At 41.0% G+C, this 26,681-nt stretch overlaps 2 protein-coding genes across 3 annotated transcripts; one reads left to right on the top strand and one right to left on the bottom strand.

The window, feature by feature from the left end:
• The first annotated feature begins 446 nt into the window (after nucleotides 1-446).
• On the top strand, nucleotides 447-21,428 carry supt20 (SPT20 homolog, SAGA complex component). 2 transcript variants are annotated; one of them, XM_030068698.1, is made up of 24 exons: nucleotides 447-589; nucleotides 1,092-1,187; nucleotides 1,367-1,402; nucleotides 1,581-1,706; nucleotides 2,779-2,905; nucleotides 3,708-3,811; nucleotides 4,730-4,846; nucleotides 5,740-5,793; nucleotides 6,265-6,404; nucleotides 6,693-6,849; nucleotides 7,875-7,931; nucleotides 8,065-8,139; nucleotides 8,530-8,699; nucleotides 8,785-8,817; nucleotides 8,933-9,044; nucleotides 9,543-9,648; nucleotides 10,903-11,058; nucleotides 12,068-12,380; nucleotides 12,772-12,887; nucleotides 13,524-13,579; nucleotides 14,306-14,416; nucleotides 16,550-16,640; nucleotides 17,378-17,466; nucleotides 20,432-21,428. In XM_030068698.1, exons 2-24 carry the CDS (start codon nucleotides 1,185-1,187, stop codon nucleotides 20,576-20,578), a joined length of 2,496 nt encoding a protein of 831 aa, XP_029924558.1. In that variant the 5' UTR covers nucleotides 447-589; nucleotides 1,092-1,184; the 3' UTR covers nucleotides 20,579-21,428. The 2 variants fall into 2 exon arrangements, with proteins under 2 accessions (XP_029924558.1, XP_029924559.1); XM_030068699.1 differs by lacking the exon at nucleotides 17,378-17,466.
• A 21-nt stretch (nucleotides 21,429-21,449) lies between these two features.
• exosc8 (exosome component 8) lies at nucleotides 21,450-26,590 on the bottom strand. The gene is made up of 11 exons (XM_030068700.1): nucleotides 26,501-26,590; nucleotides 26,020-26,056; nucleotides 25,262-25,325; nucleotides 25,076-25,149; nucleotides 24,670-24,715; nucleotides 23,969-24,074; nucleotides 23,815-23,860; nucleotides 23,599-23,695; nucleotides 22,590-22,710; nucleotides 22,363-22,469; nucleotides 21,450-21,614 (listed from the first exon to the last, which is right to left on the bottom strand). The coding sequence occupies exons 1-11, from the start codon at nucleotides 26,515-26,517 to the stop codon at nucleotides 21,496-21,498; spliced, it is 834 nt and encodes a 277-aa protein (XP_029924560.1). The 5' UTR covers nucleotides 26,518-26,590; the 3' UTR covers nucleotides 21,450-21,495.
• Nucleotides 26,591-26,681: the final 91 nt, after the last annotated feature.

Genomic DNA, 26,681 nt, shown 5'->3' with positions numbered 1-26,681 from the left:
CTGATCCCAGCAATCTGTTTATCCTATATGGTCAGCATTTCTCATATCTGCTACAGAATATCAGTTTCCCTCTAAATTCTCATTTAAATTATATCATAATCATAAATTGTCCCTCACATGTTTAAATTGGCATTTTTTATGTATATGCAATTTTTTCTCTGGTAAACTAATCAGAAACTGCAGTCATAATTTCAGCTAATGAGGATGCTGTCTGTGGATAGATTGTGTTTGGCTGAAAGGGGGCATTTGCATAATTTAATAAGCAGATGCAAACTGTTGCTGTGCAAAATATCTGTGAATGCAAACTGTATACACATTCTCCTTTGCTAATAGACAGGCTATAGTGAGACACATGGCAAAGTGTCAGTTTTGGCACATCCAAGGACACAGGGCAGACTTTTTGATAGCAGGAGGCAGGCACCTTCTCTGACTCCGCCCACCGCTGCCCAAACCGGAAGTTTAGCTGTTGTTGTCACACTGGAAGAAAATGGCTGCTGCTCCGACTTTTTTTCAATGAAGACCCTGAAATTTCAATTTCATTTCGTTCTCTTGCATTGGAGTTGCAGTCGTCCGCTATGCAATCTAAAAGGTAAGTCCGCCCTGCGTGACACGGCTGGCCTCGCTGCGGCGGCTCGTGTCTCGGGCGACATACAGCGCCGCTGATAACTTGCAGCTTGCCAGGGAACAGGCTAGGATGCTAACGTTAGCCATGTTAGCCACCACCGTCAGACATCAGCGAGCTTGTTGCTGTGTTTAGCCGCTCGCCTGCCCTGTCTGCGCTCACTGTGGGTCTGAGTTCACCAGTGATAGCCAGATTTCTCCCTGCGTCTCCGTGTTGTGCACTTTTCCTCTGTGGAAACATACGAAATATCACCACAAAACTAAAATCGCTTGGGGGAAACAGTTTAGCCTGTGAGCTTCAGTTAGCTGTCTGTCTCTGCAGTTGACTGACTGACCAGCCAAGCCAGGCTACCAGTGGCTGCCTGCTCGGTCATTACTGTCTTTACCAACTGTGTGTGTTGATTTACATGCTGTTTTTCGGGTTGTCCGTGGTGATGTGTGTCGTATGTGCTGTGTTGTGGTGTCCACAGGGTGTGAATGGTCACTTTAGGAAGGTGACAGTGTGGGGCAGAAAGGACAGCATCGTCTACCGTCACTCGCCTTGCAACTGGCGGTGGACCACAATGGTAAGCTTGGTCTCTGTCAGGTCATTTATCTTCACATGTTCACTGGCAGACAGGGCATCTACAGCGATGCTTGTTGCACCAGATGAGATGACTGAACTGTACATGTTGAGCAGCATTGGTCATATGTAGAAATGAGTGCGGATTGATATGTGTTTGCATGGATTTCTGTTTCCTCTCAGCAACAAGTTTTGGAATATGCATTGGATCGAGCCGAGGTAAGGGCTGCTTACTTTTCACTGTATGTGTGTTTTTGTTTATGAAGAGCATGGACATGTGTATGTGTGCATGAATCTGCCATGAGCAACCATCGATGCAGTATGTATTGATTCATCGTGACTGATAGGTGCTACCTGTTCCACCAGTTGTTAATACAGTCATTTATCTTTTCTGTAGTACATTGTTGAAAGTGCTCGACAGCGACCAGCCAAAAGAAGAGTCTCATCTGGTGGGAGGAAGAGTTTGTATCAGAAGCTCTATGAGTTGTATATAGAGGAATGTGAGAAAGAGCCAGAGTTAAAGGTTTGTATTATTAAAGTTTGATCTCAGTTATCATTGGAGTAATTGTGGACTTTCATTAGACACTTGTATATACAGCTTTTTAGTAAGGGGTTATTTCTAAGAATGAAACATTTGGGATGCTGAGCTCTTGATATTCACAGTATTAAACATAATTGTACAGGTTAGCATACTACCTTTGGGATAGAACAGGAAGATTGCTTTGAAATAATTGCATGTATTGAAAAGGAAGTTGAAGCAATAATGTAGGATCAAGGAGGTCCAAAATGAGGTTCTACTCTTTTGAAAGCAGACGTGCAAATTTAGTTATTTGCAGTGTAGGTATGTCTGATTGATTGATAAATTTTGCACAAGCTATTGATTGCAAAGCATCCATTGCATACATGCTGTGTTGAAAAATTGAGAATTTTTTCTGTCATTCAGTAACTTGCCAAAAATTGCTTTCTTATTTGAAAATAGTCCTAGTAACTTATTGCAGTTTATTTATATTTAAAAATACACATAATGTATAATCTCACTATAATCTCACTTTTTTATTTTCAATTGATTTAGTGATTATAGGTTTGATTGATTAATAATTATGTCTTTAAAACGTTTTAAGAAATGACAGATGTCCTTTACCAGAGCCCAAGCAGCCCAAAAAAAAAACCCACCAAAGAATTTATTTTATGATAGCATGAAATGAAGGAAAGCAAACAAACCATAGTATTTGTAAAGCTGTAATCAGCAAATGTTTGGTATTTTCACCCGCTAAATCATGTAATCAGTTCATCAGTTATGAAAATTGAAATTGATTAATTTCCTGTCAATCAACCAATCTATTAATCAACTGATACTTTCACCACTGATCTTGTTAAACTGAAAAGATACAGCATGAGTTTGCATTTTAACACGCAGTAATTGCAGGGGTTTAACTCTTTCCCAGCCTAATCCCAATACAGCGACTGCTAGTTATAAGTAATTTTATTTTTGCTAATCTAGAGGGTGGTTTCTTGTGTGTGTGTGTGTGTGTGTGTGTGTGTGTGTGTGTGTGTGTGTGTGTGTGTGTGTGTGTGTGTGTTTTGCCCTCCTGAAGAATTCGAGGAGAAATGTGAATCTACTGGAGAAGCTGGTGTCTCAGGAGTCGGTATCGTGTCTGGTGGTCAACCTGTACCCTGGGAATGAAGGCTACTCTCTAATGCTCAGGGGCAAGAATGGATCTGGTGAGAGACTCTAACCAGTTACCTGCCGTCTTATCTACCTACTTTTTAAAGAAAGCTTTTTAGTGAAAAGTTCTTAAAACCCCTCATACACACTGAAATTGATACAGACTGTTTATTATTTTAATGGGGAGATCCAACCTAAAATACTTGAGCTTTGTGGAAAAAAACAGCTGTTGGCAAATATACACTGTATTTTTAGGTACATTTTTTTTTTGTTTGTTGGGTGGTTTTATTTTTATTTCCGTAGATAACCACTTAAGCATAGACAGGATGATGATGCATCGAGGTATTTGTGGGCAGCGAAAGTGGAGCTGGGTTGCAAAAAGGTTTTAAAATATCTACCTAAAACATCAACAGTGAGCACAAGGTTTTGTCATCACTCCCTTGGAATGAAAGATCAAGGCCTGTTTTCTGTATTCACCATTTGCATCAATGCTCAACGGTCACAAGAAGAAATGCACTGTTGAAGAAGCAGCAATGGCAGTTTCTTGACTGACAGTCGACTGACTAGACCACAGTGCAGTGCAGCTGCTGTGTTTTGAGTAGACCGTGCAACTTGCTCTTTCTTTTGATGAAATTCCCTCTCGTGCTTCCTTCACCTGCAACCAGCTGCTGAATGCAACAAGTTGCATTCATGTGTGTGCTCTGGAGTTTGTTAAAAGTTTTTTTTGGGAAATGTAGGAAATCACCAACTCCAATAATATCGCGTATCTAACAGTGTAAACGTATTTGAATTGTTAAATTATTTTTTGTGCACCAGAAACTTCTCATTTGTAACATATATGTTTGTGTGACCTTGTAGATTCTGAAACTATCCGTCTGCCATATGAAGAAGGAGAGCTGCTGGAGTACCTGGATGCTGAGGAGCTGCCTCCTATCCTGGTGGATCTGTTGGAGAAGTCACAGGTGAGTGTGCATATAAACCCCCTTGTATACATGCACGGTCTCCTAACTGTGCCTGTGATCAGAGGTACATCTGGCGAAGGCGCATCCAGTCATTATGTAGCCCAGTCTGGAACAAACTGCCTGATGATATAAGGTCTACCACAACTGTGTCGTCTTTTAAAAGCAAGTTAAGACCAACCTACCTGTTCCTCTCTCAGGCCTGTAGCTCTCTCTCTCTCTCTCTCTCTCTCTCTCTCTCTCTCTCTCTCTCTCTCTCTCTCTCTCTTTCACTTTCACTTTCACTTTCACTTGCTGTCTTTTGATATGTTTGAGTGGTTGTGTTTATTCAGGTGATGAATTCCTTTTATGCATTTATGTTTTTATTTATCTGTTTAGCCATATATCTATATCTGTATCTATATAGATTCATATTTTGTTTTTATGTGTCTGTTGAAGCCCATGAGAATACATTGCATGAAATGTGCTGTATAGATAAAATTGACGTGACTTGACTAAATTTACATACACACACCTGCATACAGTTAATTGGTTAGTCTTTTAAACATATTTCACCACATTAGGGCTGCAACTAGCAATTATTTTCATAGTAGACTAATCTGTTGATTATATTTTATTTCATTTTCAATCATTTTTTATAAAAAGTGTCAAAATAATCAAATGGCTTCCTTGGTCTGACCAGCAGCCCAGTCTGGACTCCCACCACCACCATAAATTGTGCTAATGTCATAAAAGGGGAAACCAAGCAAATCTTATCATCTCTTGTGATCTTAGTGAAGCAGGAACCATCAACCAACCATCTGGTGGCTGTGGCCACACTGTGTAACATTTCTGTTTTATTATTTTCAGGAGTAGTTTTTGCTCCTCATCTTCCCTAACCCTTTCTGTGTGTTGATGTCCACTTTGTTCTCTGCATCCCAGGTGAACATCTTCCATTGTGGCTGTGTGATAGTCGAGGTTAGGGACTACAGACAGTCTGGCAATACCAAGATGCCCACCTATCAGAGCAGACACATCCTGCTACGGCCAACCATGCAGGTAAATCCTTTACAGTCATCAGTAAACTGCATGCTCATAGAAATGCATCAGCGTATTACTGGCATACTTGTGTAGCAGTTGTAGTATTTGTTGCAGTAGTAAGCAGTACTAGTTTTAAATAAGTGTCAGTATTTTGTTTAAAATGTATGATAACAGGTGGGTGGTATTAAATGGATCAACAAAATTCAGATACTTTCAGGAGTGTTGTAAATTCCGAAAAATATGTTCAAATGATGTTCAAATGATTGCCTAAACTCTGTGGCATTGTTTGGAGATTCCACTCAGCTAGGCTAAAACCATAGAAGTTGAATGGAAGTAGAATGGACATTGAACTGTTTGTCATGGTCATTTGACAAGGTCAAAAGAAAATGGTGATTGTTGTTAATTGTTGTAGTGATAACACATCACTGGGGCTGTAAATCTACCCGTAAAGTTTGTCCTCTGTAAAGTCCAGATAATCCTCAGTTCCCCTCTAGTGGCAAGGCAACAGAGAAAGTGCACAAAAGACGCCTCTCCATGCTTTGTACTACTCCACTGCTTGTTTGGTTGTTACTTCAAATCATCTCCACAACTTGCTGCAAGTCAGTTTATACAGAAATTTATATGGAAGTTAGCAACGGTCACAGCTCTTTGCAGTGGTAACGATTCAAATGAAAATGGCTGCTGCTTTGACCATCCTGCTATGTTGATATGAATGGGAATGTCTGTTCTACTCCCATTCAATTTCTATGGGTAAAACAAACCAGAAAAATGTTGTTTGCAAATACAAGTTAACCCAGACATGTTTTTGAGGTAGAACTAACAGATCCAGTGACTGACCTACAGCTGATTTTTAATGAGCTTGCTATGAAGAGTGAAGAAACCAAGGTGTTATTATCTGTTGTCCCCTGCAGACTCTAATCTGTGATGTCCATGCCATGACCACTGACCACCACAAGTGGACACAGGTAAAGTGGTCTGTTCATTAACTAAATCACAAACCAAACACTGAACCCCGTCTCATTTGAACCTTCTCCACCCAGAATACAATATTGTTGTTGGTATTTAATTACATTAAACTGAATTGTATTTAGCAATGTGCATGAGTTACACATCACAGTGCAAGATTGTACACCGTAATCCTGCCGCATCTTTCCTGAAGCATACCTCAGCCAAAAGAAATCCAGCCAAAAGAAATCAACATAAAATTTTCATTTTAATATGAAGCACATCCATAGGCTCCCTGTATTAAAACCACAGAATATAAAATGAGTTTTTGCTCTTTCATTGAATTTTCTTTTTTTCCTTTGTTTTAACTAATGGTGCTGCCTGGTCTTAATTGTACGAGTACAAAATCTTGTCTTGTCAATGCTTTGACTCCTTTCAGAATTATCACCTCCCACAGGCGTTGTGTTAAGTGTCCGTAATCTCTGCTGCAGGATGACAAATTGCAGTTGGAGAGTCAGCTGATTTTGGCCACAGCTGAACCTCTTTGTCTGGACCCCTCCATCTCTGTCACCTGCACCGCCAACCGCCTGCTCTACAACAAACAGAAAATGAACACTCGCTCCATGAAACGGTATTTTACACACACACACACACACACACACACACACACACACACGCAGTCCAAGGTTATATTCAATTCACTTTCAACCAGCTCAAATGTAATTTACTATAATAATAAACAGTAATAGAGTGTTGAAATTGGGTGTTTTTATATCCCGTCTCAAATGGAGTGGCTGAAAATGAAGGATCAGTCAAATTAAATGAAAGTTTGAGCTTGCCCCTGCCAAGTGATGTCTGTTTAATAAGACATACAGATGTACACACACCCTGACCTCAGCCATATCTGTTTGTGTTGCAGGTGTTTTAAGCGACACTCTCGAGCAGCCCTGAACAGGCAGCAGGAGCTGTCCCACCTGCCCGTGCCACCACAGCTCCGGCTCTATGACTACCTACAGAGGAGAAAGGAGCGGAAACCTGCCCCGTTCATTGACCTCAAGATCTCCAAGATCGGAAACGTCAGTAAACAGTATCATACACACAGCATACTGTACATGCGTGCCTATGCAGCTTGGTCATCTGGAGCTGTTAGCCTGTTGGTGGTTGTTGTCGCCCGTGATGAAATGCATTTGTAACTCCGTCTGTCCACCCGCTCCTTCAGACACAGCTGATCAGACATAAATTAAACTTGGGGAATTATGCATTTTAGTATTGTATTCAGTTTTTATTAAATATTTGATTCATTGGCCCTAAAAAGTGTTAAATTCTTTCAAATTCAACCTAAAAAGTGTTAAATTCTTTCAAATTCAACCTTAAAAGTCAATATCTTGTCATTTGAAATTATGAGGCCTTAATTTCAGCAAAAATATTTTATCTAATTTCATTTATCCATCTGTTTTTTTTTTTTTTTTTTGCAGTAATTAAATTTTCCTGCTTCCGAGCTTCCGAGTCATTTCAGCTAGGTGTGATGTTATAAAAACATAAACTTACTGCTGAATCTAATGCTGCCTTTATACCTACCTGCTACACGTATCTGTTGGGAAAATGCCTGTGGTAGATGAACACAACAACAACAACAACAACAACAACAACAAAAAATCCAAGAAAGTCTTTGCACTTTCCGTTTAAAGTTAATTGTTAGATGAATTATAGTGCCACTTTTCTATTTAAGATAAAGGACACCAGCAGGGCGTATTTGAGTAAGAAGAAGAAAAAAGAGTTAAAGTTGGTCTGAGAAAAAAATGTTGGTCTTTAAAATCATTATACTGAACTCTCTGTTCACAATCTGGATGAACTACAATAACAGGTCAAAACAAGGTGACATATTCATTACTGTTCCTTGTTGTGAAATGACTAATAATTGACCTGCCTTGTGAAAAAAAAAAAGTGTTAAGTTGGTGCCTGCTGTGATAACGCCCTCTCACTTATTTTTGCTCATACCCCTCTTTGTTTTTCCTTTCTGTCTTCCTCTTTCTCTCGCTCTCGCTCTCGCTCTCGCTCTCTCTCGCTCTCTCTCCCCTCTACTGGCTAATCCTACTTCCAGTGTGTTGACATGTGGAAACAGAGCAACTGCCAACTAAGTGTACCGAAGGAAATTGACGTGAGTAGTTCAGTTCTCTCCTTAAGACACATACAAACACACACTCATACAGCTTAAAACCCACCATCTCTCAGTCAGACAGTATCGCCACATAAGGAATAACAGCCCAGATGGACATGCTTGTGTGTTCTAGGTGGAGAAATATGCTGTGGTTGAGAAATCGCTGCAGTTGGAGGACTCTCAGCCCACTGTGATCTGGCCTGCTGAGGTAAAACTGGCAGCTGACAGCCAGCAGCTACACAACAGAAGCCGCATAAACACACACTTAGAATTCATATATATCACAAACATTTTCTTCTGGCAAATATGAGCAAAATTTGTGTAATTTGTGCCCATTTGTTGCACTGTGAACAAGTAGGAAAAAAATGTAAGTGCCGAAAAAGCACCTCTGCTGGGTTCGCACTGCCACACAGATGGCTCGTTGTAAAGCAGCTGCAAATGCTATTGTGCCGTGAACCTCAAAGCTGCCACTAGTGTGGACCAGAGCCCTGAAGTTCTTATATGTTTCTGGAGCTGTGAAAAGAGCGTGACACTGATGGAATTTATTCTTCATATGATGCCAAAAGCCCCATTGCCTTTCTTTCATTCATTCACACAGGAGGTTGTAGATGACTACACGTTCGAGTGCGAGGTGGGGGGCCAAGCCCAGAGGACCAAGGTGTCTATCTTCCAGTCGATGGGAGACCCGCTGGTGTATGGGAAGATCTACTGTGCTAAAGAACCAAAAGCAGAGGAGGACAGCACAGACCTAAAGCTCATACATCCACCGTAAGGATATCTGTCTGATTCAGATGCATCACTGAATGTGAAACTAAACTCTGAGCTCATTGTATTTGTTCTCTTGTATTGGCAGATTCCTCATAGGCTCAAAGATAGATGCAGACCGGTAAGTCACTTTGTTTACCTTTGTTGCAACTAGTGGTATTTGAGTCTAAATGCACAAATATTTCTAATATACTTATTGAGAGTATAGAGTATAATTTGATTTTTTTTTTAAACAGGTTTCTTACTCAGTATAAAGGAGTGTATGAGAGGGATGTGAAGTGTCAGGTGAAGATGTCCCATAACTCAGGCAACATGGGACAGGGGCCTCCCTCGCCCAGCAAAGATGAGGTGAGTCCTTCCTCACTGGCATCCAGGAAGAGGTTCAGGCTTTTCCGCAAAAAATTTGGTTTCCAGAATTGACTTATTATCCTGTCTTTTACATATAAATTGAAAGGAATTGAGTGTTCAGCCACAGGTTGATCAGCAATTTTGGTTTTAGAGCTTGTACTGACTTAGCTGAAATAGAGGGCCTCAGCCCCCCACATCTCACATCTGGAATCTTTTTTTTTTTTTTGCTTGATTAAACAAACAAACAACAATTTTTGTTGAAAAAAAAAAAAAGAATATTAAAAAGACAAAACTGTGTGTACTGCAGTATTATGTGTTAAAAGTTGAATAAGAAATGATTATCAAAATTAAATTAACTGGTGATGTACTCTTTGGATGTGTGTGAGTGGGCGTGGGTGTTTGATTTGGAAATCAGTGTTGGTGGAAAAAAAACTTTTTTGGCTTTAAAGTAATATGGTTTATTTGTGGGTAATGGACAATTTTAAATGTCAACAACAGGGTGATAGTTTTTCTGCACTGGTCCAGACGTCTGTGTTGGGGAAAGGGGTGAAGCACCGCCCTCCTCCCATCAAGCTGCCTTCAGGATCGGGCAGCAGCTCCTCAGGTAATAACAGTTACTTGTCTCTCTTTCGCTCTGCATATTTTCAACTCTGCAGATCCGATGGTCATAAACAAAGCCTAAGCAACATGTGTTGGCCCTGCAGAAAAACAGAGAGCATATGCACTGTGATGGAAAACAGATACAGAAACAGAGACGGGGAAGTGGGGTAAATGAGCTCATGCTAGACCAAAAGGAAAAATCAACCCTAAAAAGCCCTGCAGCACTGTTAAAGAAACAGCTGTTGGCGATGTAGCAGGCATTTCTGAGCTCATGTTGTTGTTTGGTGGTATATTTTCTCATTCCCATGGACAACTGGCCAAATGAAGATGATGTGATGTGATGCTGAGATATTTCCAGCACAACAGTTGAGTTGGATCTGAGAAAATGTTTCAGCCATCTAAAACAATCAGCGTTAAAAAAAGAGGTTTTGGTGTCAGTCCCTCAGAATCAAAGAGCAATGGCTTTTTTCTAGACACCAACATTTAACAATCATACAAGGAGAGATGCATTGTAGAAGAGACAGAGATACCTTTTTCTCTTCTAACAGAAGCCTCAGTAGACCAAAATGCAGTGCAGCCAAAGGGCATTGCTCTATTTTAAGCAATGTGTGCGATTCTCACTTTTTCTGGACTTGAAAAACTCTCCCTCTTGTTCTTAACATTGCTATCTCTATTTCTTTTTTCACCTTCTTGCACAACCCACTGCCAAGTGGGGATTGGTTGAAAGGCATTCTGGGAATCGTAGAAAACCACTGACTGAAGTAGAAGTAGACAAGGCAGGTTGAGGGACAGTGGGTAAATTTCAGCACTTGATCACAAAATAACTCGCAGAATGATGATACGTAACAGTGGTGAAGTGTTCAAGGGTTGAATTTTCCTTTTAATGCTTATAAGGCCAAGACTGTTGACCGCTGTCTTTCACTTTGGTCAGGTGTCCGGGTCAAAGCCTTGACTCATTATGAGAAATAATAATAAAAAAATAAAAAAAAAACATGCCTGACATCAGTGAAACCTTGAGCAGTCAGCAGACAGTCAACATGTCATCTGTCATGTTGAAAACCTCCATCTGTAAAAACATCTGCATTTGATAATGTCTTGAGGAGAAATCCCACAGGATGCTCCCATGAGCAAGGCTCATAACTTCTCCCTCTTGGGATCAGTAAAGTAGTCTATCTCTCTTTCTATCCATCTATCCATCCCAGGTTGTGCAAATGAAACAGGCATTGAAAAAGCATGTTAACTCCCCTTTGTTCACAAGGTAATCCATATAGCTCCCAAACCACCAGTGGTCTACTCAAGTGTCCTACGCCCCCTCCAGCCAAAAGCCAGCCTCTGAATAGGAAGCACTCCCTGGAGCTGGGCCAGGTGGGCCTGCTGTCCCCGGCCTCGCTGTCTCCCATGGGCTCCACGCAGAGTGAGTACAGCTAGGCCTGACTAACTGGATGACTGATTGCTTTCATGTGGCGCTGTCACACCTCTCAGGATGAGCTGTAATGGAATGTCTTACATCAGCTCTTCTCAAGACTCCTGCAGTTTGCAAATCTGGATTTTTTTTTTTTTTTTTGACAAATTATAGAAAATAACTTGTCAGTGTCCAGGCCGGTGTCCTTAAAAATGATTTGGAAAGGCACAACAAACCATGAAAGTATGGGGAAATGTCTGGAAGGTGACCAGGACACGGCAAATTGCATCACCACAGCACTCTTCTCTATCGCACCACATATATCTTAACCAAAACCAGCTGTCAGCTGTCATTCTGAATTGCATTGCCACACTTTATTTTGCCCAAAGGCCTCACTAAAGTGTTTTGACATTCTGGGATGACTCAAACATCATAGTCAAAATGAAACTCTTTAGCTGTTATAAGGATGATCAACATAGAGAAATTTACAGAAGTTGGTGTTTAAAAATCTATTAAAAAGCCATCACGTCTACAATAGGAAGAAACATCTTTGCTTCAGAAGGTTCTCCTTTGATACATAATGAGATTTTAAGTGTTTGCAATTAATTGTGATTCACCAGATGGCAGCATCAGATTTACCCAAACAACATTGTCCCTCTGATAGTCTATACAGTCCGATGAAGATGTGACTGAAATGATTTTGTATTATTAGCTAGTAGTAAAAGGTGTAGCAGAATAACCAGGGATGTGGATTTTTTTTTCTTCAGGGTTTTGTTTTTCCGGATTTCCATGCCTTCCCTTTTATCTTGATGCATCTATGCGTAATGAGTCATGAATTTGTAATGTCCAAAAAAACATCAGAATATGAAAAAATATGTAGCTTTTAAAATGAAAGGAGTAGATAATCTGTCATACAATAGGCCACACTACAAATTCTGATTGGTGGTGAAACTAAACATTTCCTTAATTATTCTCACTAACAATGTGCTTCCTGTGTCCTCTCTCTCCCCCGTCACTCCAGGATCGGGGACCCCCAAGCCATCCACCCCCACACCCACTAACACGCCCTGCTCCACCCCGCACCCCGCAGACTCGCTCAGTGCTCCTCTTTCGGTGACCCCCACCCCTTCAGACCCTCCCATGGTGCAGGCCCAGTCGCAGCCCACCCTTCTCGCCCCCTTCGCCCAGCAGCAGCTGGCTCTGAGCCAGCCCTTACCCGTCATGACCATCCCCCTGCCCACCATGGGTACATCCATCACCACGGGCACCACCTCGTCGCAGGTCATGGCCAACCCGGCAGGCCTCAATTTCATCAACGTCGTGAGCTCTGTCTGGTAAGAAAATGTCTCTTCTCCGCCTTAAAGGAACAGGTCACCCAAAATCCAAAAACAAGATATTTTACCGCATAACCCCACCACAGTGTATCCATCCAGATAGTTTCTGGATGGATGGACCGATGGATAGACTGGATAGGTGTTCATTTGTGGAGCTGAACATGTGAAAAATGAATATGTGAAATGTGAATTATCCTCCATGCGGAACTATGGGGTAAGGGTATGTGGGCAAATGTCTTTGATGTATTTTGGGTGAACTGTTCTTTTAATCACTTATCTCACTTTGGATTCTCTGTCTTGCTATTAGAACAGTATAATGGCATGCTGTCACAGTAGTATTTCTCATTAGAAGCGTGTGTGTGTGTGTGTGTTTCTGTGTTTGTGTGTGTAGTAGTCCACAGACCCTGATGAGCGGCTCCAACCCCATGCTGGGACCAGGCCTTAATCTGAGTGGCATCTTGCCGCCTGGAGGACTGATGCCCACCATGCAGTCTACAGGACAGTCCGGTATGATCATCAAAAAATCATCATCAGTGATTTCTCTTCCATTACCAAATTAGCTCTTATTTGTCCAGCAGATGGCCATACAGAGGAGGATTAAAAGAAATCCAGATTTTGAAATCCAGATCCTGTGGAATCTGGATAAGCATCCAGATTACAAGTTTTGAAAAACCAGACCTTGGGCAACCGTGCCGACCACATGAAAGCTGTAGTTAGGAAAAGGTCAGGGCAGTATGGACAGGGTTGAATATCACAGTGTCTTTGACCAAATACCTTGACATTGATACGGTAGGATGCTGTAGCGATGACTGTCGGTGCTTTCATAACATGTTTACTCACATGAGATTTTTGATAAACAATAATTAGTGATGTAGATAGTAGGTAGAGAAAAATAATGCAAAAGCCACAACAGTGAAATGAGTCCTGACAAATGTGTCTCTCTACTGTAATGGTAATTTTTAAAACCAGGAATGGCAATACTGTTGTGGTGTTATGATAGACAGAATCTAGTCTTATATCAAAATATGGATATAATATCAGTATATCGCCCAGCTGTGGCTTGGAAGATCATCGGTCCCTGGACATACATTTCCTATCTGCATTATTCTGCACTAGTGATGGAACTGTCCTGTGTGTTTTTAGGGAGTCCGTTTGGCCTGAACAGCAGTGCCGGGTTGAGACCTCTGAACTTACTGCAGGTATGACACTGCACTGGTTAGTCTGTAATACTGTTGGTGGCATGCACTGAATCTGTTGTTTGGCATAGAATCCTTCGTCCTGATCCTTGTCCCGTGTTACCCCACCTGAAAATAGCGATGAGCTGTGTTTGAATTCTCTAAACAGCTTCCTTTCCTCGCTGCCTTCCCAGAACCTCACTGCATATGCCATTTTAGCCGGTGCTTTTATCAAAGTGGCTTCTGGGTCCATGACGGCCTGCTTTTTTTGTATGTGTTGCCCTGATGGAAATTCAGCTGCTTATGTTGGCAGCATCAGTGCCATGCTCTACCTTTTGAGCTGCACAGGATCAGTAGCAGAAGTTTTTATTAGCATGAGGTCAAGGAAAAGCAGCAGAGGAAAGAAAAGAGATAAAATGAACACAGGCACAGCTTGCTCGATGATGAATGCTTGTACCATCCCCTTTATAGTCCTTGGTAGTATTACTAGTAGTATCACTCTGCTAGTAGTAATCGGCTAGCTACCCTGTGTTGTTTGATTGCTCTGATAATTGTCCCCTCTTTCCTCCCATCTGCTCTTGTCCCTCTGGCCTCTCTGTGCATCCATCCTTCCCTCTGCCTTTCCCTCTGCCTCTCCTCTCTCCCGGCCTTCTCCCTCTGTCTCCCTCTGTGTTGCTCCCTATTTTCTGTTTTGTTGGTGTGTGTTGGTGTGTGTGTGTGTGTGTGTGTGTGTGTGTTTGACATCTCCAGATCCCCACTGGTCCTCTCATCTTTAACTCTCTGCAGCAGCAGCAGCTGTCTCAATTTTCCCCACAGCAGAGTCAGTCAGCCACTTCCAGCCCTCAGCAGCAGGGGGAGACGGTGAGACACACAATTAATTGCATGTGCACATGCAAGTCACAAGTTAAAACACACACACATACACACACACACATGCACATAATTTTGTTGTTTCCTTACTTGACAGCACAGGAATGAATATTACAATTATTGCTAGATAAAATCTGCTATAAATAAAACATGAATTTCACCCTATTTTTCCTAAAACACAATACCTCTATGTTCCATGTTTATAATTGTTGTCTTTTGTCTTCATAAAATGTAGTTTGAGTGGCAGAACTTTAACAGCAACTACAACTGTGACTAAAACAAGGGTAGATGTGGAAGCAGAACCCGTCCTAGTCACCACTGTTAAAAAATATCACAAAGGCAACACAGTACTGGTGCTCTTATTAACTGTTTCTGTCTCAGACTCCTATGTACGCATGCATTTCCTTGAATATTTATCAGTATGGAGTGTACTGGATTAAGCCCCTTTCACAATGGTAATAATCATTTTGTTGTGGTGTAGACTTAATTCCAAAATGGACTCAATTAGCATATTTTTGTCACTTGTATAAAAGTCACTTTTTTATTCACATTGTCACAAGTGAATAAAGAAGGAAAAGGTGACATTTTGGTCAGTAAATCTTGAAACCCTTTGCTATGACACTCCAAATCAAGTTGAGGTTCATCCAAATTCCTCAGAATGCCCTAAAGTCTACAGGTCCACCTTTGTCCAATTAAATGTCATGTTTATTATAAAGTTACTTGGGCTGGACGATTCAGTAGACTGGATATGATTTAGACCAAATCACACAATGCTTACACAGGGTGCCACGGATGAAGTTGCGTGCTAGAGCAGGAACTGTAGCATGGAGTCCAAAGAACTGTCCACAAATCATAGACAGACTCGTGAGGAGGATTAGCTCTGGGGAATGGTATGAAGCACCTTCTGAAGTATTGGTTTACAAAAACTTGGTAGGTTCCATCACTCTTGAGTGGAAAAACATGGAACTACAGACACTAGCCCAAACAAACTGAGCAACTGGGAAGTACATTTGTCAGGGAGATTAGCTTACCAAAAACAAGGGATCACTGGCAGATCTGTGATGGGAGATCTTTCTGGAAGGATATTCCAGTGACACTCTTGACAAATCTGAACAACATGGCAGAGTGGCCAGAAGGATATATAAACAAATGACACAGCAGCATGGCGGGAATTAGTGAGGCATAGACCATGCACCGGTTTTACGCCACTGTTACTGTGAATTATGGAAATGGCAGCTTTAGACTGTGGATGGACATTTTCACCACAGAGGTTAAGAAACCAGAAGGTCAGTTGGAACATGGCGGCAAAAACAGGTCATCTCTTATGTAATCTTTAAGCTGGAGCAACAGTTTATGCTCCACCAGGGTGATGATCCTAACAGTACAGTTGAATCGGTGCTGGAGTGGCTTCAGAAGAAGAGCGTCAAAGTGCTTGAGTAGCCGTGCCAAAGTGCAGACTTGAAGCCCATTGACGGTCGTGAAATGAGTAGAAGATTGTGGTTTGCAGGTGCTGCCTATCCAACTTTACTAAATTTGAGCAAATCTAGATGTGCCAAGCTGATACTGACATCTCCAAGAAGAAAATGCTGCAGGAGAAGAATTCCTCAAAATGCAGAAAAAGTCAAGAGGATTGAATATTTTCTAATTTATTTATTGGTTTATCAGTGTGTCAGGCCGATATCTGCCCTTTAAAAAATAACAATAATAATAAAAATTTGAATATCATATATTAGCATGTCCATGTCTTCCCTCTCCAGTATGAAAGATCTTATTCTGTTGGTCTTATATAGAAGATTCTAATGTTGTTTAACAGTATCTCTCATTTTTTATTTTATATTTGTAGTATTCTGTTTGTTCATCATATTTACTCAAACATTTAATTTAGAGGAGATTAGCTCTAATATTAGCCTTCTTGTTTATTTTGCAGTTATTTTTAAATTGTTTTTGTGTGTAATTGTTGGTTTTAAATATTTTATTCAGTATCATTCTTAAAAAAACATATTGGTCAAACCCTGCCCTGTATATCCTGCCATATGACAGGAGATTTTGTGGACAGGTGAGGGTGGTGAATGTGCGTATGATGGCGACCTCACTGCCCTGTGTAACCTCTGACATGTCTTGCAGGGTGACCAGGGCTCAGATCAGAGTTTAGGGAACCAACAGACGGCGGTCATCAACCTGGGAGTTGGAGGCTTCATGTCTCCGCAGGCAGCAGGTAATACACACACACACACACACACACACACACCCTCACACACTTAACCCACACACCTCTCTCTCAAACATTTCTTCACATTGTTCTCCAGTCCAGTAACCTACCTGTACATTCTCAAACAAATTGATACCGTGCCACTAACTAGTACTAATGACATGAGTTTTACTAATGTGTTCTTTGGTGTGGTTACTGTACAAGCAGGACTCATGTAGTCTGTAACTAAACATAATCATTTTACTGAAGTAGGCCATTGTTCCACTCATTGGAGCATTTTAACCACTATAGGAAAAACTCAATCTCCCCTTCTTCTCTGCTACATTCTCTTTTTTTCTCTGTTATTTTTCCCCCACCCTTATTTCTTTCCCTCCTTGCACTCTGTCTTCCTCTCTTTTTCTGCAAACCTCTCGATTCATTCACATTCATCCTCTTGCTTCATGCCGTTTGCCCACACTTCCTTCCAAAATATCTGCGCACGGCTCTTTATTTCATTCTTCCTTCTCATTGGGCCTCCTACATCACCTCCTCCTTTTACCTTTTCTTGCTTCCATCACTTCCTTTCCATCATTTTGACTGAAACCACATTTCTCCCCTCATTCTCTTTCACTGCCTCCCCTTGCCTGTCTATACGCACTTTCTCTTCATCCCTCACTCCATACCTTCTTCTGCCTCTCTCCCTATTGCCTTCACCTCCTTCCCTCTGGGGCTCCTTCCCTCCCTCCCTCCTCCCTCCCCCTTAGTGCTGTCCCAGTTGGGCTGTGGGCTGGACGGGTCTGGGCCCCCGCTGCCTTCTCCAAGGCTTCAGCAGCAGCACCAGCCACAGATCCAAGTAATACAGCAACTTTAACATCTTTATACACATGTACATCTCAACAAGACCCAACTACTGACAAGTAGTTGTGGATAATTTGCACATTACAAAATTCAGCAGCCAACTCGTCATGGCTGCCTTTCCTTATATTTATCCAGTCAGAGGTTTAGGTAACTTTGCTTTCTTTTACACAAAAGTGTTTTCATCAGACCTCTCCATCGACTTTCATGTCTCAGAGAACAAAAGGAGTATATCAAATGTCCCATAAGAGGGAAATATTTTAAATCAGTATTATTTTAGAAGTATTTAAACCATTTTAAGCATCTATCTTGACAGAATATTTCACTAAACTAATTGTACATCATTTTAAATCCTTCCTGTTCTCTTAAATTTGTTTCCTTGTATATGTAGTCAAATTAATCTTACATGACTGACGAACATATTTAGTTTTTAATTTCTCATACTCACATGATGTTTAATTATTATTTTCAGAATATATATTTGAGGCATTTTTATCAACTTTAAAGGTCCCATCTCATCAAAGTAAATTTGGTTTGTGTTTTTATATTTATTTTTTTTTATTCTTTTTTTAACCCAGGGGTGTAAAGCAAAAGCTGTGAAAATGTGAAGCTGCTTACTACTGCTATTTCTCTTGCTCTCCCACTGCAGGATGTTGTATCATTTGCTCATGAATAATTACTAATGGGTAATTCCACTTAGCACCAAAAAACTGATTTGCCTGTGGGAAGGACAGAGAGAGGCTTTGGGGATAGCAGAATAAAAACAAACACAGATTTTATTGTTAATACCATCACACAATTTTTATAGACATGTATGCCTATAAAAGTTAATATATGGGACCTTTAAAGAAGTACTTGTTGTAGAGGAGTCATAAATGTATTCGTCCCAGGTCTGTTTTGTTTGTTGTATTTCTTTTTTTTTTTTTTAATCTTCCTTCACCATCCATCTCCTGGAGTTGTGTTTTTTCGTTTTTTCGTTGTTTGACACATTTCGTTCTGTCCCTTCCCTCGCCATCCACTCCATCCTGTGTTGTATTTTTGGTTAATACTTTTGTTTGACTTAAACTGCTGACGTCCAGATACTCCCAGCACCCAAACACCAGAGCTTGTGGCACTTCCAATGGCAGTAACTAACAGCGTGTCGAACTGGGAGGCATGTTCTCATGAAGCATTCAATTACAGTCTGTTTATATCAGCACCCGCAATAATGTCGTCACATATATTGTCCTTAGATGTTGCTATGCTGATTGCAGTGCAAAGAAACTGATAGATCAGACACAGTACACTGTTAAACTGTGAGACTGTGATGTGTTTGGTGTGGTTTTCAAGGATCTGACCTTCCACTTTTGCCCAGTTGAAGTTGCTGACTTACTCAGAGCAGACGCACGGTTGCTAAGCTGCATGTCTGTTGTTGCCAGGGTCACAGTGTGTCTGCAGCTATGACACCCACAGAGTGGGTGACATCTAACGCCACTGGTGCTGCTTGACTGTGTCCTGCCTCACTCCCCAACACACTCCCCACCCCCAGCCTACCCTGTCCCCCCAATCTTGAGCCTATTTATCTCTCTTCCTTCCTTTCCCCTTTCCCTCTGCAACCCATTAACCACTCTTCCGTGTCTCTGTACACTCCTCCTGTATGTCGTTACCAGGCTTCGGTTCAGCTTCACTAACTCATGCAACTCTCATGGACTGTCTGCAAAACACTGCATTCTGCTGCAAGTCCAAGCATTACTTTAAAGGAACAGTTCACCCAAAAAACATGTATGAGTCAATATGGTGGCAAAATATCCTCACCCGCTGCTCCGTGCTCTCCTGGTCTGGTAATCCAGAAATTATTGTAGAAGATATTGTGTCTCTCTTTTCACTTCCATAGTGTGGCAAAACAGGTCCTAAAATAAGTCCAGGAACCTTTTTTTGGAGGAAATTAAATGACTGAGTGGTCATTAAAGTAAAAAACATAAAGCAGTAGTGTTTGTTTATGCACTACGAGTGTTATTTTGGGAGCAGTTTTGACACACTATTAAAGTGAAAGGAGAGAGAAAAAATATATAGTGGAGTACCAGCCCAAGGAAGAATAGAGCAACTGTGGAGGATATTTTGCCAGCATGTGGATTCATATAACGCCCAGGTAACTATACAACCCAACACTATATCAGAGTTCAATTTTGTTTTAACCATAGTGCAATCTATCCATCCACTTTGTGTGATTTGTCAAGGTTTCCAGTCTACTGTAATCTTTCCTGTCTCTCAGCACCCTAATACAATACCTGGATGGGTATTTTTTGGTAGATGTCAAGTTGTCAAAGATTTACATCTGAAAAACTCAGCAGCAGCAGCAGCTCTTTACAAAAACAATGACACGGATACCCAAGAGAATCCACAGCCCGTTGTGATGAGCAGTTTCTCCGGGAACTTTTTTTTTTTTTTTTTTTGCAGAAGAACACCAGCTAACTGTCAATCAACCTCTAATTTGTACTCCTTGGGGTAGGATAGAGCAATTTGCCAGGTTTTTCTTCAGGGAAAGTAACTTTTGAGTTGCTCTTGAGTTTTTCACATGTATATTTTTGACATTTGAGTTCCATTAAAAAAAAAAAAAAAAAAAAAAAAAAAATCCCTCTAGGTCCACTGTACTTTTGTGCTGGTAAACAAGCAAGAGCTTGGCTGACTGCAAACCTTGCTAAATCACACAGACATTATCTAGATGGAGAGATTATACTAAGGGTAAATGGGAAATCATCATTTTTGTGTGTGTTTGAGTGAACTGTTCCTTTAATTAACTCAGTTTCAGTGAGGATGTCTGCTCATCACTGGTGCCAGTGAATGATTTTTCACCAGGCCATAGATGGTTACACAGTGCCCAATAACTAGATCCACAACAGTGTGCAAAGTGCTGCTCGTTTTATCGCACTGAAATCCCATCTGATTTTATTTTCTGTTTTTGTTTGTTTTTCTCCACTGGACAGTTGCAATTCTTGCAGCACCAAATGCAGCAGCAGCAAATGGCTATGGGAGCAGCAGCTCCTCAGGGGGCGGCGCCACGGCAACATACCGCCAACCAACCAAGAAGTAAGAGGAAGAGGAGCATGCCGCAGCCCATCCCGAAATCATGACAGACAACACACACACACACACACACACACACACACACACACACTAAAATGCCACCCCACTACGAACCCATCATCATGAGGACATGAATGATCCATACTGTGCTCTTTGTCTGTCTCACTGTGGAGATTGCAGACAGAAAGACTTTTTTGTCCTTTTTGTTTGTCTTTTTCTAGCTGAGAAATGTAACGATTTGTATGTAATGGTTGTCAGAGGTTTTGGAGAACCAAAACTATGTCCACCACAGAGGATGGGATTTTTTAGAACAGGGAGCCCTACACTTAAAGAACCTTACTGATATTTTTTGAGATGAAACAGAAAAAAGATGGTTCTCATAGGTAGAGGGCTTCCACAATAACAAATTTCCACTTCAGGAAGACTTTCTCTATGGAGGCCCTGTTGACTGAGAGGATCGTTAACGCACATTTTCAGAGGATTCCTCGTGAACCTGCCTGGTCCTCCTGTCTCTGCTCGGTTGACCCCGGTAGAAACTGCCCTTACGCACGGATCCCGGTTGAGCTTATTCACACCAAATCCTCCACATAACCATTACATGTGAAAATGCAAATCTGACCTTGGAGTAGTGCCTGGGGCAGCCCTCTACCTCTCAGTCTGTTGGAAGTCCTTATTCTATTAATAATCCTGGCACAGGGCTCGACCGAGGACTTAAGATCAACATGCAAGACGGTGTATCTGCTTTTGTACAGCACATTTTGAAAAAGGCATTTCCTTTTAATTAGTTCAGGAGCCATGAGCGTATTCTTACAAGACATCAAGCGAGTGTGCGTGTGAGATATTTCTGGACACTGAGGAATAATTTTTTAAGCGGTCTTTGTCAGCAGTTTTATTGTTTAAAAAAAAGAATATATATTGACAGTGGAAAATACAGCTTTTAGATAAAAGTGGTGTTTGTGGTTCTTTATTCTGCTGCCTTGACACTCTGTATGACTTTGTCGATGAGTTTCTGGATCTCTCTCTGCCGTGCCGTCGCTCGGCTGATACACTCCTGCAGTTTCTCTCCTGACAGGGCCGTCCCACCTGAGCCAGAGGGAAAGACTGTTAGCACTGAATTGCAGCTGATCACCTTGAAGACCAGTAAACATAATTTATTCCACTTGGATGAGCTCCTAGTTATATGCACCTTGAGGTGAGCTGTTGGGGTGTATTAGTCACTGCAGAAAACCACCATGCTGCTCACTAGGAGCTCCATTTATTCATCTTTTATTGACAATGTTGCAATATTATGATTTTTGACCTGACTTTGATCTGTGTGCAAGCCTTGCTCTTCTGTAACACGAGAGGTCAATTGCTTGGCCTCAGAAGAGGTATAGGCAGACTGTCCTTTACTTTCTCTCACTTTGCTCAACATCCAAGAGTCACACATAAGTTAAGTTAGGTTCACTCAGTTTACTATACCGAAAACCTAAACTATGATCTGTTTATGTTAAATAACATGATAATGCAAGAGAGGAATTTTTGTGTGCATCATACATCTATATCTATAGATACATAACCACCACCAGAAAGGGACCGTTGTCAAAATATATAATTTTAAAGCTTTTCAGTAAATCTGATACCTTCAAGTCAATACTGACGGAAAAAGACAAGCATTTCATTTTTGACAGGTATCACAGGATTTGAGACACAACCTATTGGTAGTCTAAAACCAACAACAAAAAATGGAAGCTTTAATACTTTTTCTCCTATGTGTAGAGGCTAAGAAATGGTTTTGCACTGGTAAAAGCTGAGCAGGGAGAGGCGAATTATTACTGGCTCCATGTCTGACCTGGTTTGTGGACAGAGCACAGCCGGTCTCCCTCATCTGTCACCACAGTGAAGTGAGCACTTGACAGGCCCTCCTCCTCAGCGGTAGGGTCCACGATCAGTATAGAGCTGTGCAGGACACGACAGAGGTCATGGTCATGGATGCAGATTGTTTGAGGCTGTGTTCATTGTGTTGGGCTGAGCTTACCCACCAGAAATGATTTGTGAATTTGAAATGGGGACACTTACTTGTCAAAGACACAAAAAGAGGTGCCGACTGGATGTTTGTGAATCAGCAGCCCATTTCTCTTCTCTAAATTCACTTCTGGTGTACATGCCTCTGGTTTGATGGTGACCTCTGGAAGCTGTGCTGTGGGAAATGAGAGGGGAAAAATGAAAGAAATATACTGATAAAAAACAGCTTACAGGAGGTAGAAAACAGAGCAACATCAATAATTATCGTAAAAACCAGGAAAAAGACAACTATAAAAGACATTGACTAATACCACTGGCAAGTTCCTGGCTTTGAGCCATGCTGTAAAAATAAATTTGGCTGATCTGATGTGATGGAGGAGACTTCCACAATCTGAGACTGCAACAGAGAAGATGGAGTCGCCCTGACCAAAGGTGATTTATCTGAGCACCCAAGTGATCTTTTTGGGGCATAGGAAGATAAATAAGAGGGAGCCGATCCACAAAGCGCTTTCAAAACAAATAAGACTTTAAAATTAACTCTAAGACTGACAGGAAACCAGTGAAGAAAGACAAACGTGGGGGAGATATGCTCCTGGGAACCAATTAAAAGCAAACTGCAGACGAAAAGAGTGATGAATGACTGACTTTCATGTACAAGGAGTGAAGATGAGCGGCGATAAATACAAAGATTACTTTTTCTAAATCCTGGCAAACAAGGACAGCTTTACTTTTGCTAAAGCTTGCAAGTGGGAAAAAACAGCCTCGTAGGACTGTACCCAACTCACAATTTCCAAAGTCGACTTCTCAATATGAAGAATCGCCTCTTGGCCCAAACTTCAACTAGTCAACTTTTCAAGGGGCAGCTGCACGTGACATGCACATGAGTATTTGGCCGATCAAGACTGACTCAACTCTCAACTCTCATCCAATTATTGTTCTGAGATTTGACTTGAGAGTGATACCTTTTATGGAAAGGAATCTAGACCAGATGCTGAAAATTAATTCCTTGTTATAGTGCCAGTTAACCCTGCTGATGCTGCCATATTGTTCTCCAAGCACTTACTGTTCTTCAGGGCAGCCAGCAGGGCAATGATACACGCATCCAGCAAGTTCCCATCATAGTCGAGGCACATGATGTCACAGTACAGCACCCAGCACAGCTGAAACCAGAATCAGCACAACCAATGAGCCAATGAGGGACCAAATTTTAGTGTCTTACCAAGAGTCAAACTCTAACAGCACCAATGTGGGTTTAAAGTAAAATAAAGTATGGATTTACCTTTCCTCTTTCTATGCACAGGTCTTCTGTCTGTATCACATCAGAGCTACAATGCCAAAAAACAAAAGCTTAGGTTAGTAGAATGACATGAGTGGCATCATGGATGAGCACAGATCTTAATTAAAAATGAAAATGTGACGGCAGACTGCAGCACCTCTCTATCACATCAGCAATGAACTGGCTAGCGGCCTGAGCCTGTTCTCCAGGCGGCCCGGGACGGAAGCGAGAGGAACACAGGGGCGGCAGGTCCACGTTGGGCACTAACACGGGTGGAAAGAGTATTACAACGTCTTACACAAACACAAGTACAATTACATTTACTAAATTTTACTTAAATAGGAGTACAACTACCGGCATCAAAATCTGCTCAAGTAAAAATATAATGTAGTGAGTTGCAAATGTACTCAGGGTAAAAGTTACTTTTTAGAAAAATGAACACTGTCAGATGTGATCTTTCCCAAGCAAATCTTAAAGGATGAGGAGAGTTCAAACCCAACTCAAACAGAAAATTTAAAATTACAACTGACTCATTGCAAATGGCTCTAAAATTGGAACATTTACTTTGGTCCAGTATCTGATGCTTGTGGAGAGCCCACACAAATGTACTCTGTAATGAATCCAATTTAAAATGTGGCAAATACAATAGTTGAATCAAAATATATTCCAGTAAAGGTAACAATACTGACTTTTAAAAAAGACCCAACAAGTACACTAAAAATCTACTCAACTCCAGCAACAGCAGTAGGTGAATGTCTGCACTCTCATGCATCAAGACACGAGAAACATCATCTGTCCTACACTGAAGGTACAGCAACATGAAGACACTTACACACTCCTATCGCTCTGAAAACTTACCGATATAACCTTTGCTTGGGGCTTCCACTGTTGGGTTGGTCAGCTCCTTAAATGAACAAATATACTAGAGTCAGACATTTACCTTCATCATGGAAACAAGTGGTTTCATAGAATTTTTAGGTCCTGTCACTGTACACAACATTATGTTCACGTATGTTGACCCAAATAGCCGCTCATTAACATTCTAATTAGTTCAGGCTGTTCAGCACCATGGACAGCAGTCTGAACTACAATAACCTGGAGGTTGATTCCCAACTAATTTCAAAGATCATGTTAAAATTCTTCATATTGTCATTATCTGAGGTTCTGAAAGTGTTAATTAGTGGCCCAATTAGCATAACCGGTTATGTTTCCTATATTTTGATGGTTATGGTGGATTATTAGTGCCTCTATGTTCATCAATTACCGCTTTGATACCACAGATGACCGTGGTGTTTCCGACCTTCACCAAGGCTGAGCCGTCTGCTGTGGATATGGAGCCTGAGAGAGAGAGAGACGCACACACACACACAGAGATATAGAATTCACACTAACAAATTATGAAAATAAGCTCCTGTGTCGCTCAAATGTGAACATCAGCATTTTGCCTCACCGATATTCAGTGTTGTGGTTCTGAACTCTGCCAGTTCCCTTCCATCAGGCCTACAGTTTTCTTTCTGAAGAGTAAACATTTTTATATTAGACCATGTGCTGCTGTTCATGCTACAAATTGTCAAGAGATAATCAAATAACCAATCAATCAATAGAACAAATCAGTTTTAATCATAATTTATCTGCTCTACACAGCTCAACAGCAGGAACTATTTTCATGTTAGGGGTCAAATGTCCGGACTCAAGTTTAGGATTCATTTTAATAAACATTAGAGTCATAAATGCCACCACGCATCATATATATGATCCACTTCTATACCGACAGCATGTTTGACAGGACATAAGACTATGGGGTCATTTTCTTGGTTTCACCATCTTAGACTGAATATGAATACAGAGTGTCTGCAAGATCATAGACTTTTTATGACCTTTTAATGGTAATTAGAAAAGGTAATAAAATAATTTTCGGCATTGGAGAAAATGAGAAAATGAAAACTTGACGTATGAGAACACAGTCTGCATGACAACATTAATTTTTTCCCGAGAAACCACGACACTTAGTCACTTTAATACTGACATCAAGGCTTAAAATACAGCATTTAACTGTATTTGAGACCATTAAAACCTCTGCTATTAGATAAAATTATCCATAAATAGTTAATACTATTATTATATATTATATTTTTTATGTCGACTTGAAAACAGCTGATGATGTTTTTGTTCTTTCTTTGATTTTGGTTTTTGTTTCGCACAGCGTACCAGAAAGCTCCGGTGGTACTCCAGGGGCTCTGCAGTCCTGAAAGATAACAAGGCAAAGAAAGCGGGTATTATCTTACAAACTGGTGTAATTCAGTAATGTCTGACACAACGTTTGAGAAATCATGAACAGTCACTGACAGCTCGGGGAGTGAGAGCAACAAGTCACACACACAGTCTGTTGTTCTTCTTGTTTATATCGTCTGGATTTTGCTCTGACAGAAACAGTCTGTGATCATATCAACATCAGCGTGACGGTGAGGAAACTACCACTTCTGTCATATCATTAGTGTTGATTGAGAAAACACCATTGAACGCCTCGACAGGACAAACTCTGACGGGTTTGTGTGGAGCGCGTCCTTGAAGCTTTTTATGCGGAGAATCAATGATCGAAAGTAATGATCATAACATAATAATAACAAGTAAATAAATTCACCTCGCTGCTAGCAGGAAACATACAAAAACATTTTCAGTGTAATCTTACTTGAAACCAGCCGCCATGATGTTTTGATTTACCACGTGGGTTTAGTGTACGCACTACGGCAGCTGCAGATGGACATTTGTAGGTTTGCGATCGGGTTTTCCAAGGGAATTGTTTTCTGCAGCATAATGGAGCAGCTCTCGGTTTTTTGTTTTGTTTTGTTTTTTTTGTTTTTTTTGTTTTT

This window comes from Myripristis murdjan, chromosome 14 (assembly GCF_902150065.1).
Source record: "Myripristis murdjan chromosome 14, fMyrMur1.1, whole genome shotgun sequence".
NCBI lineage: Eukaryota > Metazoa > Chordata > Actinopteri > Holocentriformes > Holocentridae > Myripristis > Myripristis murdjan.
Note: the sequence above shows the minus strand (reverse complement) of the source record. Positions and strands in the feature narration are given on the sequence as shown.

Coding starts and splice junctions, on each gene's coding strand:
- supt20 (XM_030068698.1), top strand. Junction 8,700..8,784: donor CTAAAGCTCATACATCCACC/GTAAGGATATCT, acceptor TTGTATTGGCAG/ATTCCTCATAGGCTCAAAGA. Junction 9,649..10,902: donor ATCGGGCAGCAGCTCCTCAG/GTAATAACAGTT, acceptor TTTGTTCACAAG/GTAATCCATATAGCTCCCAA.
- exosc8 (XM_030068700.1), bottom strand. Junction 25,150..25,261: donor AACCACAACACTGAATATCG/GTGAGGCAAAAT, acceptor TCTCTCTCTCAG/GCTCCATATCCACAGCAGAC. Junction 21,615..22,362: donor GTGCTCTGTCCACAAACCAG/GTCAGACATGGA, acceptor CCTCTGGCTCAG/GTGGGACGGCCCTGTCAGGA.